Source organism: Musca domestica, unplaced genomic scaffold (genome assembly GCF_030504385.1).
Source record: "Musca domestica strain aabys unplaced genomic scaffold, Musca_domestica.polishedcontigs.V.1.1 13, whole genome shotgun sequence".
NCBI lineage: Eukaryota > Metazoa > Arthropoda > Insecta > Diptera > Muscidae > Musca > Musca domestica.
In genome coordinates this window covers 15,987,134-16,009,551 of record NW_026712172.1, presented here as the reverse complement: position 1 = coordinate 16,009,551, position 22,418 = coordinate 15,987,134, and the positions used below count along the sequence as shown (strand labels likewise).

Genomic DNA, 22,418 nt, shown 5'->3' with positions numbered 1-22,418 from the left:
ACTCGATTTGTTACGTCTGTACGGCGTTTAGTACATTTAGCAGTTGAAATCCAATCGATTTAAAATATGTTTAACATGGTAGAAGAATATAGGTAGACGCGTCAACACAGCTGCTGAGGCAATGAACTGTCAAAGCAATTTGAAATTGAAAATGTTGAATGAAAAATTATTTAAATTGGTATAAATTTTTGAAAAACACGAATTATAATAACCTCCGAATGACGTCGTATAAAAAACATTAAAAATCTACTTTTATTTTAAAAGACATTTTAAAAATTTTGACATATAAATGCTCACAAGCGTTGATGCATCTACCTGTATTCTTTTACCATGATATGTAGTAAGCAGAATGAGAGCGTTCACGTCTCAAAAATTTAAAATATATTTTACTTCGTTCTTAAATAAGTACGTCGTTAAACTTGTTTATCCTTCTTTGGATTGTTTTGTCTATAACATTTAACGCATCACATGACACAACGCGTTCATTCTGCTTTGGGCTCCCTACACTGCACATTTTAATCCATCTCTTTATTAAATCAAAATACACATATGAAATATGAAAATTTTAAAACCCAAAACAAAAATTGTACTTATATTTGTATATTTGATATGTATTTAAAGATAACAAATTAAACAAAAAAAAGAAATCTTGAAAAATTTAAACAAACTAAATCATTAACCATTTGTTGTTATTTATTATTACTATTATACATACATTTAACAAATTCAAAACAAAAAAGGAATTAAATACTGTTTTACATTAAAAAAAATATATTAATATATACATACTTATATATACTTATACAGAACAAAACAACAGAAAAAAAAATTAATAAAAAATAAATAAATATTTTATGCTAAAAACTTTTAAATAAATATGAAAAAGAAAACAACTACAAGTATTTGAAATGAAGATACCAAAAACTATTTGCAACTTATACCAAAGAAAACATCCAACAAAAAAAAATACCAACAACATTGAAATATGTTGACATTTACCTTAAAATAATGACAAGAAACATAAACTCACCTAGTGATTATGACAAAAAAATATATATTACTAATGCCATCATTTTTATGTTGATGACATTTTTGTTTTTTGGTATTAAACAAATTAAGGTGGCTTGAGACAAATCGGTTAGGTTTTATTCTCCTTTTCCAAAAAAGAAACAAAAATTCCCAAAATATCCAGTAACTTATTTTGGTTTAAAGGTGAGAATATATAAAACGCCTCTTTTGACTGAGTCATCGGCTGGCTTCTTCGAAAATGGACAAAGGAGCTTAGGGCAAAAATCGAACTAAATCAACCTGAAACTTCGTTGTTCCTCTACAAAGAAGCCAGCCGATGACCTAAGCCCATCAAAAAGCGTTTTATGTATTCACACCTTATGTATTTCACAGTATGAAATACATTGCAGTTCAGCCGTCAATTCTATTGCGTATTTGTCAAATTTGACGTTTGTGATTTGGTACATCTAAACATGCTCAAAAATTTATTACATTATGCAACTCTGATTTAAGACCAAATCATGTTGTGTAAACACTGGTTAACCAAGAGCTATTGTCATGGCAGAAGAATACAGGTAGATGGATCAACACTTGAGAACATTGATATGTCAAAAAAAATGTAATTATTTTTTTTCAAATATAAGTAGATTTTTCTATGTTCGGAGGTTATTACCATTGGCGTTTTTCAACAGTTTTTACAAATTTTAATAATTTTTCAATCAACATTTTCAATTCCAAAATTGGTTTGACAGTTCATTGTACCAGCAGCTGTGTCGATGCATCTACCTATATTCTTCTACCATAAGTTATGTCATAGTAGAAGAATACATAGCATCAACGCTTGGGAACATTGATATGTCAAAAAAAATTTAATGATTTTTTTCAAATATAAGTAGATTTTTACATATTTTCTTATGCGACGTCATTCGGAGGTTATTATAATTCGTATTTTGTACAATTTTTACAAATTTAAATAGTTTTTCATTCAACATTTTCAATTCCAAATTTGATTTGACAGTTCATTGTCCCAGCAGCTGTGTCGATGCGTGTACCCATATTCTTCTACCATGAGTTATATCATGGCCGAATAATACAGATAGATGCATCAATCCCACGGCAGCGGGTTCTACGATACCGGATTGACCCGAAACAACAAGATTCCAGTTTCGGCCAGCGGCTGCCAACCCAGTATGTACATGTTTGTGTTTGTTTATTTTTCTGCATTGGGAGCAGCATATCCCGGAATGCTTGCTCCGGAATTTATTGGTCCGTGCCGGGATTGAGGAAAACCCCGGACCTTGGTTCTGCTCGGTTTGTCAAAACGTCATCCACCACAGATCTGTCTCGGTGCGATGTAATGGATGCAGAGAGTGGGTGCACTTCAAGAACTGTTCCGGATTAAGGCGTTTGCGAGACTACAGCGAAAGGGATTATGTTGCGACTTGCTGCAGTAACGTAGTCCCCAGCGAGTCCTCTTCTTCGTCGTCCTCGTCAGAGACGTCGTCGGAGTATGGCACTCCACCGCAGTCTCCAGAACAGCAACCAACACCGCAGCACCTAACGCCACATGTTGCTGTTCCAACTCCGGATTGTGCATCGTTCTTGCAATTCAATTGCAACGGACTTCGAGGCAAAATAGATGAGATAGTGGAATTTATGAGTCGGAGGAATATTAAGATCGCAGCGGTGCAGGAAACCAAGCTGAATGAAAATTGCAGCCTACAACGTTGTTATGGTTACAACGTACTAAGGAAGGATCGCACCAGAAGTGGATGTGGGGGATTAGCGTTCCTGTTACACCATTCTGTTCAGTACAGGCCTATCTCGCTTGAGCTAGTCTCTAGTGACCCATACATGGAATGTATGGGGGTAGCAGTCAAGTGTGGAACTGCCGAGGTAGAGGTGCTTAATGTGTATATCCCGCCGATTAATAGCTGTGAACCGCGTTATTTGCCTGATATTAGCCCATTATTGGTAGGCAATAACCGCCTGGTACTAGGGGATTTTAATGCCCACCATGAGTTGTGGCATTCCGTCCTAGGTAATGACCAGAGGGGATCAGCGCTGGCAGAGCAGATTGACTGCTCCACATTCTGCACGGTTAACGAGGATGCCCCCACCCGAATAAGAGGAGAGTGTCACAGTTCGCCAGACTTAACCATAGTGTCACCCGGTCTGATAAATGACGTGACTTGGCAACCCGTCATTTCTCTTGGCTCAGACCATCTCCCGATAATCGTCTCCATAAGCAGGTCGCCCGATTTCATAACCTCTGAACGCCGCACTTTCCTTAACCATGGGAAAGCTCACTGGCCAGAGTTCAGAGAATTCACCAACCGCCGCTTCAGAGAACTGCCCAACCCTTCTGATGTTCGGGTAGCAGAAAGGATTTTCCGAAAGATCATCAGAGCTGCAGCCGCTCGCTATATACCTGCTGGTCGAATACCCGAGTTAAGACCAAACTTCCCAGCAGAGGCAGCGGGATTAGCAAATGAGCGTGATGATCTCCGTCGTACCAACCCTACTGATCCTAGAATCAGTGATTTGACAGTGGAAGTCAACCGGTTGGTACAGGAGCATAAGAGGAAAAAGTGGCTAGACCATCTGAAGTGCTGCAACATTGGAACCGATATGAGTAAGCTGTGGGTAACGGTTAAATCGCTCTCGAACCCTGGAAAAAAGGATGATAGGACCTCAGTCACTTTTAACGACGTAACGGTGACTGATCCGAAGAGGTACGCGGAATATTTTAACCGACAATTTGTCGAGCACCCCGAGAGCGATAGGGCGAAGCGAAGAGTACTACGTCGTATCAGATCTCTTCCCGCCGAGGAGGAACCACCACAGTTTACGATGGGTGATGTTGCAAATGTCATCCGTAACGCTAAGTCATCCAAAGCGTTGGGCCCGGACGGAATCTCAATGGTAATGTTGAAGCAGCTGGATACGCCGGGAGTCGAGTACTTAACGAAAGTTCTCAATTTGTCGCTAGCCACCCACATAGTGCCCGAAACCTGGAAAATGGGCCGGGTGGTCCCGCTACTGAAGCCAGGCAAGGATGCCAGTAAAGGCGAATCGTACTGGCCGATTTCGCTTTTGTCGCCAGTAGCTAAGACTCTTGAGGCTTTACTCCTCCCCAGCATTAGAGGAAGCTATACAGTTGCCAACCACCAGCATGGATTCCGTCCACAACATAGTACCACAACAGCATTACACGCCATTTCCACACATATTAGTAGAGGACTGAACCAGAACAGGCCGTGTGACAGAACAGTGTTGGTAGCCCTTGACCTATCAAAGGCGTTTGATACGGTCAATCATGCCACACTGTTTGAGGACGTACAGAGAACTACCCTCCGGCCAAGTTTGAAACGTTGGATAATCAACTATATGTGTGGACGCCAGTCGTACGTGGAATTCCGGAACAAGAAGTCCAAAGCCCGTAGAGTGAAACAGGGAGTTCCCCAAGGCGGGGTGATATCTCCGGAACTGTTTAACCTCTACCTTTCCGGAATTCCTCGCCCTCCAGACGGCATTGAGATCGTAACGTATGCGGATGATTGTACGATCATGGCGTCGGGTCCAGTGGTCGATGACATATGCGAAAGGTTGAACCCCTATCTCGCGGAGCTTGCCGCATACTTCCACGCGAGGAATATGAAAATATCCGCCACGAAATCAACGGCCACACTCTTTACCACATGGTCTGCGGAGATGAGAACACAGCTGAATGTTCAGGTCGAGGGGAATCTAATACCGACCACGAACTACAGTGGAAGAATATCCAGACCTGCCAGAACGCTGCCCTGAGAACTGCGACAGGGTGCCTCCTCATGACACCAGTGGACCATCTACATGAGGAGGCGAAAGTCCTTCCCTTACGTCAGCATAATCATATGCTTTCGTTGCAGTACCTGCTTGGGTGTTACCGTGAGAGTCATCCCAACCATCATATGGTAGATAACTCTCCCCCACCCAGGCGTGTCAGGAAGGACATACATGATCTAGAGAGGGAGGTCCAGCGCTACAAGAGAGAGCCTCTAGATCAAGAAGCCTATCAGGCAGGTCTGAGTGGCATTCACACCGATGCAGTCGCGGATGCTATTAGCAGTTACAAAGTGAATGCCGTCCTCGGAGTCCACCCCCATCCATTGCAGCCGAAGAACGTCAGCTGCCTAGACAAACCAGGGTAGTTTTGGCGCAATTACGTTCAGGATGGTGTAGTCGCCTCAATTCGTATTGGGCACGAATTGATGAAGATGTGCGTGACGCCTGCCCGGCGTGCGATACAGGCCCGCACAATACGCTACACCTTTTTAATTGCTCAGCCAAACCTACCCAACTCACTCCAGAGGATCTCTGGCTACAGCCCGTTAAAGTAGCCGAATTTCTAAACCTGGAGCTGGAACCAGATTAGCAGAGCAGAAACACACACATGTACTACTGCTACAACAACAACAACAGATAGATGCATCAACGCTTGAGAACATTGATATGTCGAAAAAATTTAAACTTTTTATTTTTTTCAAAAATAAGTAGATTTTCCTATACGACGCCAATCGAAGATTGTTAAAATATGTGTTTAATAAATGTTTTACAAATTTGGATAATTTTTCTTTAAAAGTTCTCAATTCCAAAATTGATTGACAGTTCATTGTCACTGCAGCTGTATCGATGCGACTACCTTTAAGGTAAGAATACATAAAACGCTTTTGTAAACGCCGCTTGTCATCGGCTGGCCCAAAATAGAACCAAGTCACCCTAAAACTCTTTTGTTTCTCTACAAAGAAGCCAACCGATGACTTAAGTCAGTCAAAAGGCGTTTTATGTATTCTCACTTTTATTCTTCTACCATGAGTTAGGGTGGAAATACATAAAGCACATATTTAGCTGGTTTAAGTCATCGGCTGGCTTCGTCGTAAATGAACAAAGGAGTGTTAGGTTGACTTAGTTCGATTTTGGCCAGATAAGCGCTTTATGTGAACACAAAACGCTAATAGCACATTTACATCATACCGCATTGAGTAAATCTAGTAGATTTAAGTTCTAAATTACATTACATAAACGGCCAATAAATCTTCATTAAGGAGTTTAAAACATCCGATTTGTTCGAATTCACCTTATACCTGACTAGTTAGCCACTTATTAATTTCAAAACACTTTTTATTAAAAAAAAAAACAAATTTTTAGATATGCACATTGTAAGAAAATCTTTTTGTAAATACACTATTATTTCTCCAAATAAAATATTTCCATTTAATTCAGAGAACACAAACAAAAAACGCTCACAAAATTTATGGCTACAAGCATGGCAAAAGAATACAGGTAGATGCATCAATGCTTGAGAACATTGATATGTCAAAATTTTAAATTTTTTTCAAATATAAGTAGATTTTTATATGTTTTCTTATATGACGTCAATCGTAGGTTATTATAATATTCGTTTTTTAATAATTTGTACAAATCTAAACAGTTTTTATTCAACGATTTCAATTTTAAAATTGGTTTGACAGTTCATTCTCGATCAGCTGTTACGGAATGTTAACATATCATGGTAGAAGAATATAGGCAGCTGCTGGGACAATGAACTGTCAAACCAATTTTGGAATTGAAAATGTTGAATGAAAAAAAATATTTAAATTTATTAAAATTGTTGAAAAACGAGTATTTTAATAACCTCCGATGGACGTCGTATAAGGAAACATATAAAAACCCACTTATATTTGAAAAGAAATTTAAAATTTTTTGACATATCAATTTTCCTAAGCGTTGATGCATTTACCTGTATTCTTCTACTATATCAACAAACGTGCTACGTTTACATCTGAGCCCTTCATCGTGATTATTGATCTATGTCCCAAGATACATGCAGTAATTTCATAGAATAAAATTTTCGTGGAATCATGCGTTTAAGGCGGAAATTCGCCTCCTACTAAAACGCCTAAAACAAAAAATGTTCCTTCCTATGCAGTTACTCTGTAGAACGGGACTATGACAATTTGTATGACGAATGACACACAGTGTCATGGTAGAAGAATATAGGAAGATGCATCAACGCTTGTTAACATTGATATGTTAAAAGCTTTTAAAAGTTATTCTTAAAAATTAGTAGATTTTTATATGTTTTCTCATACGACGCCAATCGGAGATTGTTATGATTTTCATTTTTCAACAATTTTTACAAATTTGGACAATTTTCCATTCAAAATTTTCAATTCCAAAATTGGTTTGACAGTTCATTGTCCCATCAGCTGTATCGATGCGTCTACCTGTATTCTTATACCATGTTCCATACACTGTGTGTGTCATTGTCAAAGGGTGTCATTGTAAACCTGGCATTATTCAATCCCCCAAAAATCCCCTGCCACAGCCCTTAATACACAAAAAATATTAAAAAATAAACATATCTACAGACAACAAATCAAGAAAATAAACTTTAAAATGCAATATTTTAGATAAAAAGTTTTAACAGAAAAAACACAATTAAAATATTAAAGAACTATAGAAAAAAGAAGTAATATTTAAAATACTATTCTGTAGCTCAACAAGAACAACAGTAAATAAAAAGTAACAATCTTCCACCAATCAAGAAACAGTAATACGTACACCCTGAAATATGTAAGGTGTCATTGTTCAAAAAAACATGACATATAATGAAATTCCTATACTTTTTCATATTTTATCCGTTACATATAAATAACACCAAAGAATGTTGAAAAAGAAATAGTGAAAACCACCAACAAAAATATATGTATGTACAATTCCAAAGCTATTTTGATACGGGTAAAATGGGCTTGAAAGTCTTAAATGTATAAAACAATGGTAGAAGTATCAAGCTACCCTTGTGTCATGGTACAATTACCAAGGTAATCACATGCACATGAGGTGGGAATACATAAAGCTCTTATTTGGCTTCGGAAATGAACAAAAGAGCCTAGGGCCAAAATCGAACTAAGTCAACCTAAAATTCCTTTGTTCCTCTACGAAGAAACCAGCCGATGACTTAAACCAGTCAAATATGCGATTTATGTATTTCCACACTTTTGCGATTAAAACTTTCTTATTTGTCCATAAACTGACAACTGGCCGCACTAAAATCCTGCCGTCGTTTTCCTTTATAATTTGACATTAATATGCCTAGGCATGACTTCAAGCTTTTTATGTACTTGCACCTTTAAGCCAGCCAAATATGCGTTTTATGTATTCCCACCCTTATGCACTTAAAATTTTCTTTTTTGATGCCCATAAATTGTCAAATGTAAATTTTGTAGTTCTTCCTTTAATGTAAGCGTACAGATGGCAAGAAATTTTTTTTCTCCGAATTTTTTTTGTAATTTTCAATATTTTTGTAGTTTTAATTTTCTCAAAAATATTTTGTAATTTTCACGAATCTTAGTCAAAGAATAATATAATATCTGAAATATAAAATAAATAAAATATGTAAGGGTACATAAGCAGCTTAGCATCACGGCTAGGCATATTAATGTCAATTTATAATGGGAAACGACGGCAGGATTCGAGTGCGGCTCTCTCTCTCTCTTTATGATATGTCACAAAATATGTCATGCGAAGACTTGGACATGGTAGAATCAAGGAGGTAAATTTATGCAATCATATGTTTACAATTTTTTCAAAAATATTTCATTTGGCAACATATCTTTGTCAAAATTTGTGTTTATAAATCCATTTTACATACCCAAATAAGAGATGGGAACCTGTTTTTATGTAGTGAAATGTGACAAGTTAAATTACAAAAAATGCAGAGATGGGAATGTTAATTTGAAATGACTTTTCCTTCTTAATTTTACCATGATTATGGAATGGTTGAATTTTGTTTCAAAATGAGATTTTGTGGTAGCGATAATATCGCGGCTTGTTTTGCTATAATACTTGTAGAAAATTGTCATCCAGAATTTTCCGTCGAATTGACCTTAATTTCATTGTTTTGTTTTTTTCAAATATAAGTAGATTTTTATATGTTTTCTTATACGACGTCATTCGGAGGTTATTATAATTCGCGTTTTTCAACAATTTTTACAAATTTAAATAATTTTTCATTCAACATTTTCAATTCCAAAATTGGTTTGACAGTTTATTGTCCCCAGGATATATTCTTCTACCATGTCCCAATTAGCAATGGAATATTTGTACACACTTCTTGATCAAAATTCAGGTGCGTTTACATTAGCCATAAACTATAAAACTGAAATAAACCCATAAAACTTAAATGAATGAACAGTAATAATAAAAATATTGCAAAATGAAACCAGTACTCAGCGTGTTATTTTAATTATTTTCAAAAGACTGATTTATTTTATGGAATTTCACTGGAATTATTTAACTATTATTAATATAAAAAGTACCTTATATCAAAAGAGAATAGAACACATGTATGCTACAGTGTCAAAAAACACAGATAAGCACACAGATAAACATTCAAGAACAAAAATTTATTTTACTAATTGTATCTTCACAAATAGACAAGGTGAGTTCTGAAATCACTTCAAACAAACAAGTACTCTGACCTAAAATATGTATTGTATTTTCGAGAATATTTATTTATTTATGTATTTTTATTGTTATTTATTATGAATAAATTTATTGAACTATAAAATACACACATATTAATATAAAATAAAAAAAAATATTTTTCCTATTGGTTTTTATAAAAGGAACTACTTCAATATGATATTAAAAAAAATTGATAACAAAAAGAATATAAATAAATAATTAAACTAAAAAGAAACTAAACTATTAATATTTAATTGAAATAAAGCATTTGTTTGTTAAAAATATGAAAATGCTAAAATTGGTGTTTTATTTTGGAGACGAATCAGCATAGGACCAGTAAAGGTGGTAACACACAGACCCGTTTTTATATATATTCTTTATAGTCCACTTTTGTTATTTCTTACTTTAAAAAAAGTAAAGGATAAAGTTCACATTATCGTGTTTTCATTATTACATCTTGCCTTTGCAATAAATGCATTTTTTCAGAGATATGGCAATCTTTTTTTAAATGTAACCGGTAGTCACTGCATGTTTTCACAGTGGCATCTCCATTTTAGTTTAAAAATAATAAACAAAATGCGAATTTGTAATTAATTTCGTGAATTAAATATTCAATTCAGTTCTTCCATATAAAACAAACGATTTGCATTATCCATTTCTTATATGAATACATTTGGTCGTTATTGTCATATTATCAATATAAAATATGGCCACATGAATTCAGAAAACTAAAAATATTTCCATTATTGCTGTTCTGGAATAGGCCAATTTTTTTCTGGCATAAATCATCGGTTTGCTATTTCGTAAAAGAACAAAGGAACCATGGTAACATTGATATGTCAACGATTTTTAAGTGTTCTTTCAAATATAAGTAGATTTTTATATGTTTTCTTATACGACGTCATTCGGAGGTTATTATAATTCGCGTTTTTCAACCATTTTTGCAAATTTAAATAATTTTTAATTCAACAGTTTCAATTCCAAAATTGGTTTGGTTTTTTATGAAAATAAAAATTAGGGCAACATGAATTCAGAAAACTTTACGTTAAAAAATAAAGGGAAGATGGTCTGACCTTTTGCTTATCGGATTTCAATGAAACTTATAATAACGAAAAAGACGATTGTTTTGTCTCACAATAAAATTTTTGCTCTGTTCCAGAATCTGCAAGAATTCTACTAGTTTTGCAATTTTTTTTTTTTATATATATATCATAAAGTAAAAATCGGTTATAGTTTTTAAATCTTTTACATTCTTGCAGTTCTGGAATAGGCCTATTGTTATATATCGAAAAGATGTATACCGGTCATAGAATAATTGCCCTATTCCAGAACCTGCAAGAATTCTACTAGTTTTGCAATTTTTTATCGATGTTATAAAGTAAAAATCGGTTATCGTAGTAAAAATATTTACATTTTTGCTCATCTGAAACAAGCCAAATTTTTTTTCTGACATAAATCATCGGTTTGCTGTTTCGTAAAAGAACAAAGGAACGTAGGCCAATATTGAATTAAGCCAACCTAAAACCTGTGTTATTTTACGAAGAAACCAGGCAATGACCTAATCCAAAGATGCGGAGCAAACCAGCCGACGATTTAAGCCAGACAAATAAACGCTTTATGTATTGCCACCTTTAAGTTTTCTTTCTACTCTCATTATAGGAGCTGAAAGAAAATCAAAATTATCTTTTCCCCTCGAACTGTAGAATGACTCAAACAATACCTATACTTCATGGTAGAAGAATGACTTAAGCCAAATAAGCGTTTTATGTGTTCCCACCTTTACTATGAATTACGCATCGTGCCGTATGAACGGTTTAATTCATGTATCTATCAATGGGAACATAGCATAAGTCAAACAAACGACTATGAATAGTCGATTACTCGGTTTTCACCCAAGTCCCTAGTCGAGTTCGAGTTTAAGAACTTTGAGTACTCAAAGTCGATTATTCGATTAATCCAAAGTCGACTTACATATCCCTACGTGAAAAAATCTTTATTCGTCACCTAAACAATTTCAATTCATTCAATTCATAAAATTTGTAGAAAAGCAGAGGTAAATTAACACAAAATGTGCATAAGAACTTTATTTAAAAGTTAAAGATTGGATAGACATAAAAATTGCATTGCAAAAAATCGAAATAGTTAGCTAAATATTCTCCGGAAAATTCTTTGATACGACAACTTGCTGAACAAGATGAAACATGTATACGCCCCGCAAACTTTTTTTTCTCTCTGCAAGTAGATGCATTGGTATTTATTCTAATTACAATCAATTTTTTACATCAGCAACGTTCGTTTACCCCACACAATTGTTGGATTCATGATAAGAGAAATATTTATTTTTGGTAGTTAAAAGCAAATTTTCATCAAGCAATGAAATTTACAGAGTAATAATGTGTATGTGTAAAATACGGGTAGGCAGCACAGTTCCGGCCATAAGAAATGGGAAAACCTGTATCTGAATCTATCGTAATCCAATTGATAGGCCAAAATTTCAATTCTTTATTCTACATGTGAATCGAAAATCTAGTCGTAGAATGTACCAATAGATTTTTGCAATACGAAAATTTGCAAAATGTTTATAGGGATTTTAAAACCCCATTGGTAAAATTGACCAGAAATATTTCATATTTGTTCCGTGAAAACTAATTTTAAAAGTGTCACTAACATTTCCTATTTTTGTTCACCAGTAAAATACCAGCCTAAAGATGACTGACTCCAAATACTTTTCTACCACCAAGAAAGGTGAAATTTTTGAATTGAAATCAGAATTGAATAATGACAAAAAGGAGAAGAAAAAGGAGGCTGTCAAGAAGGTGAGTTTAATATTTATATATCACAATTCATCCAAAAAATAATCCCAAATCTTCATATAGGTCATTGCCAGTATGACTGTTGGCAAAGATGTCTCAGTTTTGTTCCCTGATGTTGTAAACTGCATGCAAACTGATAACTTGGAACTCAAAAAATTGGTTTATTTGTATCTCATGAATTATGCCAAGTCGCAACCAGATGCCGCTATTATGGCTGTCAATACATTTGTTAAGGATTGTGAAGATTCAAATCCTTTGATTCGAGCTTTGGCAGTGCGTACAATGGGCTGTATACGTGTAGACAAAATAACCGAATATCTTTGTGAACCTTTGCGTAAATGTTTAAAAGATGAAGATCCTTATGTACGCAAGACCGCTGCCGTGTGCGTAGCCAAACTGTATGATATTTCCGCATCCATGGTAGAAGATCAAGGTTTTCTAGATCAGTTGAAGGATTTGCTGTCCGATTCTAATCCCATGGTTGTTGCAAATGCAGTGGCTGCCTTGAGTGAAATTAACGAATCGAGTCAATCGGGACAACCTTTGGTGGAAATGAATTCAGCCACGATCAACAAATTGCTCACCGCCTTGAATGAGTGCACCGAATGGGGCCAGGTATTTATTTTGGATTCCTTGGCCAACTATAGTCCCAAAGATGAACGTGAGGCCCAATCCATTTGTGAACGTATAACACCGCGATTGGCCCATGCCAATGCCGCCGTAGTGTTGAGCGCTGTTAAAGTGTTGATGAAATTGTTAGAAATGCTCTCAAATGATGGAGATTTTTGTGCCACCTTGACCAAGAAACTGGCACCCCCATTGGTTACTCTGCTCTCCTCGGAACCAGAGGTACAATATGTTGCCTTGCGTAACATCAACTTGATTGTACAAAAACGTCCTGACATCTTGAAACATGAAATGAAAGTTTTCTTTGTGAAATACAATGATCCGATCTATGTGAAATTGGAGAAGTTGGATATTATGATCCGTCTGGCCAATCAAAGCAATATTGCCCAAGTTTTGAGTGAGCTCAAGGAGTACGCCACCGAAGTTGATGTGGACTTTGTAAGGAAGGCTGTCAGAGCTATTGGTCGGTGTGCCATTAAGGTGAGATTTATCATATATCTAAATTGGTATATAAATTGTTATATATTTTCTACAATAATTTTGCCTTGAATAACATTGTCCTTTCATTAGGTTGAAGCCTCGGCTGAACGTTGCGTCTCCACCCTGTTGGAGCTTATTCAAACCAAAGTCAACTATGTGGTGCAAGAGGCCATTGTGGTCATCAAGGATATTTTCCGTAAATATCCCAACAAATACGAAAGTATTATTAGTACTTTGTGTGAAAATCTCGACACTCTGGACGAACCTGAGGCCAGAGCCTCCATGGTTTGGATTATTGGTGAATATGCTGAACGTATTGATAACGCCGATGAGTTGCTGGATAGTTTCTTGGAGGGATTCCAAGATGAAAATGCCCAAGTCCAATTGCAATTGTTGACGGCCGTGGTGAAATTGTTTTTAAAACGCCCCTCAGATACCCAAGAATTGGTACAACACGTATTGTCATTGGCCACTCAAGATTCTGATAATCCTGACTTACGTGATCGCGGCTTTATTTACTGGCGTCTGCTGTCCACAGATCCCGCTGCCGCCAAGGAAGTCGTCTTGGCTGATAAACCATTGATTTCGGAAGAAACAGATTTGCTGGAACCAACCTTGTTGGATGAACTCATATGTCATATTAGTTCTCTGGCTAGTGTTTATCACAAACCACCCACAGCCTTTGTTGAGGGCCGTGGGGCGGGTGTGCGAAAATCTTTGCCCAATCGTGCTGCAGCTAGCGGTGAAGCTGGTGAGGCCGGTGGTTCCGGCGCTGGCGGTGAAGCTATGGTTATTCCCAATCAAGAATCACTTATCGGCGATCTATTGTCCATGGACATTAATGCACCATCAATGCCAGCAGCTGCACCCACAAGTATTGATTTGTTGGGTGGTGGTTTAGATATTTTGGTGAGTATTCCTAATGATATTTCCACAGGGAGAAAGAATATAAAGAAAATATTTTGCCTTCCAGCTCGGTGGTCCCCCTGCTGAAACTGCCTCCGCTGGAGCAAGCAGTCTTTTAGGTGACATATTTGGTTTGGGTGGTACCGCATTGAATGTGGGCTTACAAATTCCCAAAATTGTGTGGCTACCTGCAGAAAAAGGTAAAGGTTTGGAAATCCAGGGCTCATTTTCTCGACGCAATGGCGAAATATTTATGGACATGAAATTCACCAACAAAGCCATGCAGCCAATGAGCGGCTTTGCCATACAATTGAACAAGAACAGTTTTGGTTTGGTACCCGCCCAACCTCTGCAAGTTGCCCCCTTACCTCCCAACCAATCGACAGAAGTGAGTTTGAATTTGGGCACACAGGGTCCAGTACAGCGCATGGAACCACTAAACAATTTACAAGTTGCTGTTAAGAACAACATCGATATTTTCTACTTCGCCTGCTTGATTCATGGAAATGTATTGTTTGCTGAAGATGGCCAACTGGATAAGCGGGTGTTCTTGAATACCTGGAAAGAAATACCAGCTGCCAATGAAGTTCAATATTCGTTGAGTGGTGTCATTGGCACAACAGATGGCATTGCCTCCAAGATGACCACCAATAATGTCTTTACGATTGCCAAACGTAATGTCGAAGGCCAAGATATGCTCTATCAGTCTCTGAAACTCACCAACAATATTTGGGTCTTGCTAGAATTGAAATTACAACCAGGAAATCCTGATGCTACTCTCAGTCTAAAATCACGTTCCGTGGAGGTGGCTCCAATGATATTTGCTGCCTACGAAGCTATTATACGTTCGCCTTAAGTAATTTAAAAGAAAAAAGTTATCCATAGCGAATAATACGGAAAGCTCCAATACAGTTTGATTAAGTTTGTAAACAACACAAGCACTCCCCAATTGACTATTCCTCCCTTAAGCACAACAGTAAGCTTTAAAAAGTATTTGGTTTTACATTGTCTATCCTGGTTAAAAAAAAAAACAAAATTCATTGTATTACTTTATTTTCAAAGAAAATATTTTAAAATTATCATTATTTTTATTTAACTTTATTTAATCCTAGAAAAGAACACATTCCTCTTTTGCAGTTCAAGTGGGCGCCACAAACGATGCAATAAAAAATATATAATCCAACTAAGTATTTGTTCCAATTTAGAGATTTTCAAATACATAATAATCACCAAAAAAATGAGATACATTCTTAACGTAAGCGCAACTAGATGTTTGTGTTAACCTACTCCAATAAGAAAATGTTATTCAAACTTACATATATAAATATGCATAATTATAAATAAATATTTAATCAAAAGTTAATCATAACAAAGTATATATATTCTTGATCAGCATAAAATTCTATGTCGATTTAGCGATGTCCATCCGTCTGTGGAAATCGCTCTAGCTTCCGAACGAATTTAAGTAGATTGATAAAATTTTACTCAAATGTGTATTATGTCTGCATGACTTTTGGTATTTAAAATGGGCCATGTAGGTATAGCCCCCATATAACGGTATCTCCCGATATTTGGTGTTTTCGGTATTTGAAGTTCGAAATGTATCCAGCCTAAGACAGAAAATTGTCTGTGCAGATCCACGTCTTCGTATAGATATACGATTTGTTCTAAATTGGTAGATATTCTATTTCACTTTTTAACTTTAGAATTCTGCAAATAAACTAATTTCGATATTTTCAAATCATATCTGAAGCTATATTTCTTTATTTATAAGAATCTCCTACTTTTAATATGGCATAAAAATTATAGCCGTTTTTACACTTTACTAGTCATTAGCGTTTTATTGCCAACAAATGTTACGGGAGACAACATTTCCGGTTGGACGTTCGATTTATTGCTGTTTTGGGCTGCTCATGGTTATTCTGCCAGTTCCCTTAAAGTAGAAAAATCTTCATATTTGAAACTTTTCACTGAAGACAAAAAAGCAACCCGTTAAAATGTAAAGGAAACGAGTATATTTCTCCTATCTTTTTCACTATTTTCGTACAAAACAGGAAAAAACGTTGTTACTCTGCTAAAAGAATTACATTGTGTAATAACGGCCAAGAACAAAAGTAAAACTACAGAACTCTTCTCTAGAGTAAGAAAAATCAATCAAGAATTAGGGTACACAAAATCGATTGATTCACAAGACTAAATTCAAACTATAAACCCCTATCCACGAAATTATTTTTTGTATTGAGTTGACCAAGGAAAAGCGAGATTTTAACAGATTACGGTAAAAAAAATGGATAAAAACGTAGATGAACTGGAAAAATGGGGGTTTCCATTGGTGGAACTTTATCGTATGGCTTTACAGTTTTACAAACGTAAGTAAAACACACATATTTACTTCTGTTTGTCTATACTTTTTGCTGACTGTATTGTTTGTTTGTTTCCTTCACCATTCCTCCTCTCCCCCCCGGCTGTCCTACATAGAAAACTCTGGAAAGGCTCTGCATCTCTCCTACGTGGACAACTTGAAATTGATAGCATTTAAGCAACAACAACAATGTGGCCCATTCGATCCCAAAACAGCACCCGAATTGGGGGTTCTCGATGTTATTGGCAAAGATCGCCGCATGCATTGGCAAATGTTGGGTGACATTAGCCGGGAGCAGGCTATGGAGGGTTTTATCGATTTGCTAGATTCTATGTGTAATGCCTTCCGTCCCTATGTGGAAGCGGTGAGAAAAAATCGCGACGAGACACTCAAAGAGGAGCTGAAACGTATGGAACAAGAGAAACAGGAAAAGGAACGTAAAGAACGCGAACAACAAGAGCTGCTGGAGGAGGGCTATAAAGAAGAAATGCAACGTCGGCAATTACAGGATGCACTGAATAAACAAACATATCAACAGTTTAAGGTATGTACGTGGCCATTATTAGACACGACGCAGTGGTATGAGCCGAAATCAAATGTGTGTATGTCACAGTTGATTTGTTTTGTTTACTGTGCGTTTGAATGTGTGTGGTGGTGCTACCTTGAATTAGGTCAATAATTACCCTTCTCCATATTGTGAGTAGACACACCAAAGGACATTTGACATCAATTATTTATAGGTTACTCGGTTGGCAGACAAGTGTTTTTTTTATATTGTTGTGATTTTTAAGAGAATACAGTGCAGGGTATAGGTATGTGTGAATATTTCGACAGGAGGCGCATGAGTTATGTTTTTTATATATCTTTAAATGTTCCGTTCTTGTAGAATAGATTCCACAAGAAAAAATTGTGTAAAGAAAAAATAACTTAAAAGATTTTATATTTTTAATCTTTTTAATATTCCTTTTTCTTTCAAGAGAAAAGATTTCCCTTTTTATAGAAATGTCCTTAAGTTGCCGCACAATGTATCCTTTGGGATATCATTTTCATCTTGTAGAAAGGATGGTCTATAGACCGGTTCAAATCGAATATGAGCTTTACATGGAACTTTCATAAGGAAGAGTTCCTCTATTTTAGAAATAGATATACTTCTTTGAAAGAAATTCTTTATTTGGAGAAATGTACTAATAATTTTTTACACAACTGTGAACCGTCTGTATACATTATCTCAGCACTAAACAACTAAACAATGAATAAACATACATATGTACATCCCTCCAAATACACATAGTTTCAGTGATAACATTGAAACCAAAGGAAGTCTACATTTGAATCGAGGTCACGGAACTTAAAATACATTTCTTTGGTAATGTACAACCATATAAGCGAAGTAAGGGCAAATAACAACAACTTAGGCAAATATAAGAATTTGCATAGGTATCAAAGTTGGAATTGGGTAGTTCATACAACTTGTTTACTCGGCAGGAAAGCAAAGAAAATTTTATTAAAAAAAACACGGAGTTGCAAATCTCTCCCAAAACCCAGAGTGCAAATCCTCAATTAGGATATTCCGATAAATATTAAAATTAAATACCTAATTGAATGCTTTTCTCTCTCTCCCCCGTAGACCTATGCGGAAAAGCAATTCCCTGGTAATCCTGAACAACAGGCAGTTCTTATACATCAATTGCAGCAGGAACACTATCATCAATATATGCAACAATTGCACATGCAGAATCACAATGTGGCTGGGGAGGCAACAACAAACAATAATAATTTGGGTTCCATGTCAGAGCAACATAAAAATCCCCTGGATATGGGCAATGGTGGTATTGGCCTTACAACTGATGGTGATGCCTTAAATAAAGACTTGGCCAAAATGTCAATTGAGGAGACAACACAACAGCAGCCCCATGATGGTAACCAACAATTACAAAATCATAATAGCGACGATGATGATTATGTTCTTATACAACCGGCAAAAATCTGGACACGTCCAGACATTGAAGATTTTAAGGCTGAAGTCTCGGCAGGCGATGGAGACGGGGTTATTACCATTGGCCATGGGGATACGGTCACGGTATGTTGTTGAGAATTTTGTGTTTTCTTTTTTCGATATGTGATAATTATTTTTTTGTTTCTTTTCCAGGTACGCGTCCCTACCAATATGAATGGTAAATCAATATTCTGGGAATTTGCCACGGATAATTATGACATTGGTTTTGGCATATATTTTGAATGGAGCAAACCGGTTAGCCAAGAGGTCACAGTTCATGTCAGTGACAGCGATGATGACGACGAATTCCTCGATGAAGATTATCTGTCGACCAATGAAGACTTGGAATGTGGATCCCTGGCGAACGATCGCAATAATTTGGCCAACAATAGTGTCTCGATAAAGCCACCCATATCAATTATTGTTCCCATATATCGTCGCGAATGTTTCAATGAGGTGTATGTTGGTTCCCACAGCTATCCTGGCGAGGGCGTTTATTTGCTTAAATTCGATAACAGCTATAGTATATGGCGTTCAAAAACGCTATACTATCGGGTTTACTATGAACGTTGAGAAATAGGAGGTATTTTTCTATTAGTTCTTAAGTCTAGACATCCCATTACGTTTTGCAAATCCTTTGCATCATAGTTCCAGTATATATTATTATATAATATTTATTATTATTATGTTTTATAAAAGTAAACAAAAAATCAAAAAACCAAATGAAAAGCATTCGTATAACAATTCATCTCCATTAGCGATGGAGTAACGTTGAGATAATAAATTTGTTTTTAATGTCTGTATCGCCATCATCATCAATGTTTGTACTTGGTCAATGTATCCATGTTAAAGGAGAAAATAAATATTCCTTGAAAGACTATTAACTATTTTCGACATTTCTCAAAGGTTTTATCCATTTACATTTAATATCGGCCTCAACAACTTCTTGTAGCAATGATGTACCCAATGTCGCCTTTCCTTGTACATCGATTTTGTAATAATCATACGTGAGGCATTGTTTATCATTCATAATTTGTTCTATAGCATTCCAGGCTATCATAACACCATTATCTGAACAATATTTCTTAGAGGGGCGATATGTTTTGCAATCATATTGTTCGGCTAAATGGCTAATGTCATTGAAAATGGTATCATTGTTGGCCACACCGCCCGACACTACCAAGGAACGGCAATTGCCTGAAAACAAACCACGTTCTATGCAAAATTCCATGGCTCTTTGAGTGCGATTCATTAAATGTCGTGAAATTGCATTCAACAGACCGGCACAAAAGTCAGCATAGTTAGTTATTACAGAGTCGGGAGGACAAGCTGAAATCAAAAAAAAAAAAAAAAAAAAAACTCATTAATTGAAAAACGATATTAAAAATATCACTCTAACCCTCTATCCTTTCCTGTCTCTTAATGGCGCGAAATGAATTATTTTTAATGCCGGCAAAACTAAAATTACAATCACGCATTCTGGCCAACGGCAAAGGAAATTCAAATGCCTCTGGATTACTGGCCAATTTGGCAGCCTGCTCCACTATTTGACCACCATTCCAGTTACGGTATTCTGGATTAATATATAGACGCAAACGTCGAGCTATTTTATCAAATGCCTCACCGGGGGCATCGTCCAAAGTTTCGCCCAACAGGAGAAATTCTTCTGGACCTTTTATAAAACACAGCTGCGAATGGCCACCACTAATGAGTAGACACAAAAATGGATATGGTATCGTGTGTTCCATACAAGCCTGCAAGGCATGGGCTTTCATGTGATGAACTGGTACCATTGGTTTGTTATATGTCCTGGCAATGTGCCGGGCAAAACGTAAACCAACCATGAGACTTAGAGGTAAGCCTGAAATGTAAGAAAACATAGATGTGATTTGAGATCAAATAATAAAAAAATATAAAAATGATTTGATCTAAAATAATAGGAAGTTTACTGTGTTGTTTGAATATGGTCAGGCTAAAGCTTAATGTTGTTATATAAACACAATGTTAAACAACATTTATTAATTACCTGGCCGGGTTGTAACAGCAATGGCATCAATTTCTTCGGGTTTGATATTTGCCTCCACCAAACAACGTTCATAAACTTCAGCTATTTTCGATCGATGTAAGTCTTGGGCACGTGGTGGTATAATGCCACCATATCTAGACATGGGAATATTATTGAAATTATTTTTAAAAATCATTAAGATTCAACTAACAGACTTGCTATTGAAAACTGAGTACTGCAAGTCCGTAAAGTTGAGGAAGAAATATAGACAATGTAGGTGCCACTGACTGGAGGTTCTTTTTCTATCACTTTTGAAAACTATGATTGCAATTCAACAGTCCTAGGTGGCTGTAAAACCGATCTGAGAGATGCTTTGGAACAACTCTAATTTTTTAAAAACTCTTCGATTAGGTATTTTTACCCTGCTTTTGGGAAACTATTTTTTTCTTGGGGGGACGGACCCGAAATCCCAGATTTGTGGCCCGAAAATCCGAGTTCCCGGGATCAGGGTAAAAATACCTTCCACTGAAAAAAATTGAAGAGTTTTTACTAAACTAGAGTTAAGCCGATGCTTTTAATTATGCATCACTGCCAAAGCGGTCATGGCTAACAGATAGGAGGTGAATCGGCCTATACTTTTATACGGCTTGTGATTGTAATTATAAAAACACTTTTTAACACTCCTCTATGGCCTTGACCCAAAGCATGCCGGCTCAACGTTTAAATAACAAACGGACGGTTCCGAATTCAAGCTGTTGGTGTTCAGCGAATTTCGAGGGTTTTTCTCTGCAATTTAAACAGATTGTTAAAAGAATATATAAAATATTGTGTTACCTTATGTGGAAACTCTGCTGTGAGTTCATAACATTAGCCAGTACTTTATTGTTGTCATTTTCACGCCGCACAATTGCAATACCCGTGTCGTCGCAAGATGTTTCAATACCCAAAACGGTTAAATTTCTTCTAAACACAGTCGACAGCCATCGTTGTGCAATATTTAATTTAACTTTTGTGCAATTCATAATCATATTAAAATGTATAAATTCAAAATCAGACACTAAATGCTCCAAATGATATATAGACAGGGAAGACGTCCCCAACGAAACAAACCCCGAGGAAACTCTGTTGTTTACGAATGAGACATGAGGAAATCGAACCGCTGGACACATTCATTAAATGAACCGCGAGAGTAAGTTTCTTCAACTCGAGGAAGAAATCGACCGGCTTTACGGCGTCATTTTGACGCCGTTATAAATATTAAGCTGAGTACACACTAAAACATTTCTATCTTTTAATTTATTGAATTTATACAAAAAAAATTATAAACAAAATCACTTGACGTTTGCACTGAAAACAAAGTCAAACGATTTGTTTCGGCGGCGGCGGCTTCCAAGTTGCTAACCAACCGTCGGCGATGCGCTGTAGTTTCTATACTCTGTAGACAAACACACCAGGGATGGAAGACCAATAATGTCAAAAGTACTAAAATGGCTTTTGGTTCATTTTCCTGTAATTGCAAGATGTTGGTACAAATGCCAAGTATTGACTGTCATGCGAAAGGTCAGCCAGCCCGTGTTTACGCCCACCTAGAATAGAATTTTTAAGTACTAAAACTTTTCTATTCCACATTATTCGAAACCGTCAAATGGTGGAACCATGGTACAATGAAGACAAGGTAGGTTAACTTTGAAAAAATTGCAAGTATAGATA

At 36.3% G+C, this 22,418-nt stretch overlaps 3 protein-coding genes across 3 annotated transcripts; 2 read left to right on the top strand and 1 right to left on the bottom strand.

Moving 5' to 3' along the window:
* The first annotated feature begins 11,451 nt into the window (after nucleotides 1–11,451).
* Nucleotides 11,452–15,708, top strand: LOC101899497 (AP-1 complex subunit beta-1). The gene is made up of 5 exons (XM_005189169.4): nucleotides 11,452–11,572; nucleotides 12,210–12,335; nucleotides 12,396–13,439; nucleotides 13,530–14,348; nucleotides 14,413–15,708. Exons 2-5 carry the CDS (start codon nucleotides 12,228–12,230, stop codon nucleotides 15,199–15,201), a joined length of 2,760 nt encoding a protein of 919 aa, XP_005189226.1. The 5' UTR covers nucleotides 11,452–11,572; nucleotides 12,210–12,227; the 3' UTR covers nucleotides 15,202–15,708.
* Nucleotides 15,709–16,529: 821 nt separating this feature from the next.
* LOC101899147 (Golgi resident protein GCP60) lies at nucleotides 16,530–19,583 on the top strand. The gene is made up of 4 exons (XM_005189167.4): nucleotides 16,530–16,714; nucleotides 16,824–17,251; nucleotides 18,335–18,787; nucleotides 18,857–19,583. The coding sequence occupies exons 1-4, from the start codon at nucleotides 16,633–16,635 to the stop codon at nucleotides 19,274–19,276; spliced, it is 1,383 nt and encodes a 460-aa protein (XP_005189224.2). The 5' UTR covers nucleotides 16,530–16,632; the 3' UTR covers nucleotides 19,277–19,583.
* Nucleotides 19,362–21,945, bottom strand: LOC101899321 (probable tRNA N6-adenosine threonylcarbamoyltransferase, mitochondrial). Its single transcript, XM_005189168.4, has 4 exons — nucleotides 21,543–21,945; nucleotides 20,730–20,863; nucleotides 20,103–20,564; nucleotides 19,362–20,032 (listed from the first exon to the last, which is right to left on the bottom strand). The coding sequence occupies exons 1-4, from the start codon at nucleotides 21,875–21,877 to the stop codon at nucleotides 19,584–19,586; spliced, it is 1,380 nt and encodes a 459-aa protein (XP_005189225.2). The 5' UTR covers nucleotides 21,878–21,945; the 3' UTR covers nucleotides 19,362–19,583.
* Between the last annotated feature and the right edge of the window lie 473 nt (nucleotides 21,946–22,418).

What these genes read in the sequence shown, in the direction of transcription:
- LOC101899497 (XM_005189169.4), top strand. Translation starts at nt 12,228, where the DNA reads ATGACTGACTCCAAATACTTTTCTACCACCAAGAAAGGTGAAATTTTT. An exon ending in TTGGTCGGTGTGCCATTAAG is followed by an intron (nt 13,440 to 13,529) that starts GTGAGATTTATC and finishes TCCTTTCATTAG; the next exon opens with GTTGAAGCCTCGGCTGAACG. An exon ending in GTGGTGGTTTAGATATTTTG is followed by an intron (nt 14,349 to 14,412) that starts GTGAGTATTCCT and finishes TTTGCCTTCCAG; the next exon opens with CTCGGTGGTCCCCCTGCTGA.
- LOC101899147 (XM_005189167.4), top strand. Translation starts at nt 16,633, where the DNA reads ATGGATAAAAACGTAGATGAACTGGAAAAATGGGGGTTTCCATTGGTG. An exon ending in AAACATATCAACAGTTTAAG is followed by an intron (nt 17,252 to 18,334) that starts GTATGTACGTGG and finishes TCTCCCCCGTAG; the next exon opens with ACCTATGCGGAAAAGCAATT. An exon ending in GCCATGGGGATACGGTCACG is followed by an intron (nt 18,788 to 18,856) that starts GTATGTTGTTGA and finishes TTTCTTTTCCAG; the next exon opens with GTACGCGTCCCTACCAATAT.
- LOC101899321 (XM_005189168.4), bottom strand. Translation starts at nt 21,877, where the DNA reads ATGTGTCCAGCGGTTCGATTTCCTCATGTCTCATTCGTAAACAACAGA. An exon ending in CAGCAGAGTTTCCACATAAG is followed by an intron (nt 20,864 to 21,542) that starts GTAACACAATAT and finishes TCCCATGTCTAG; the next exon opens with ATATGGTGGCATTATACCAC. An exon ending in TGCTGTTACAACCCGGCCAG is followed by an intron (nt 20,565 to 20,729) that starts GTAATTAATAAA and finishes CTTACATTTCAG; the next exon opens with GCTTACCTCTAAGTCTCATG.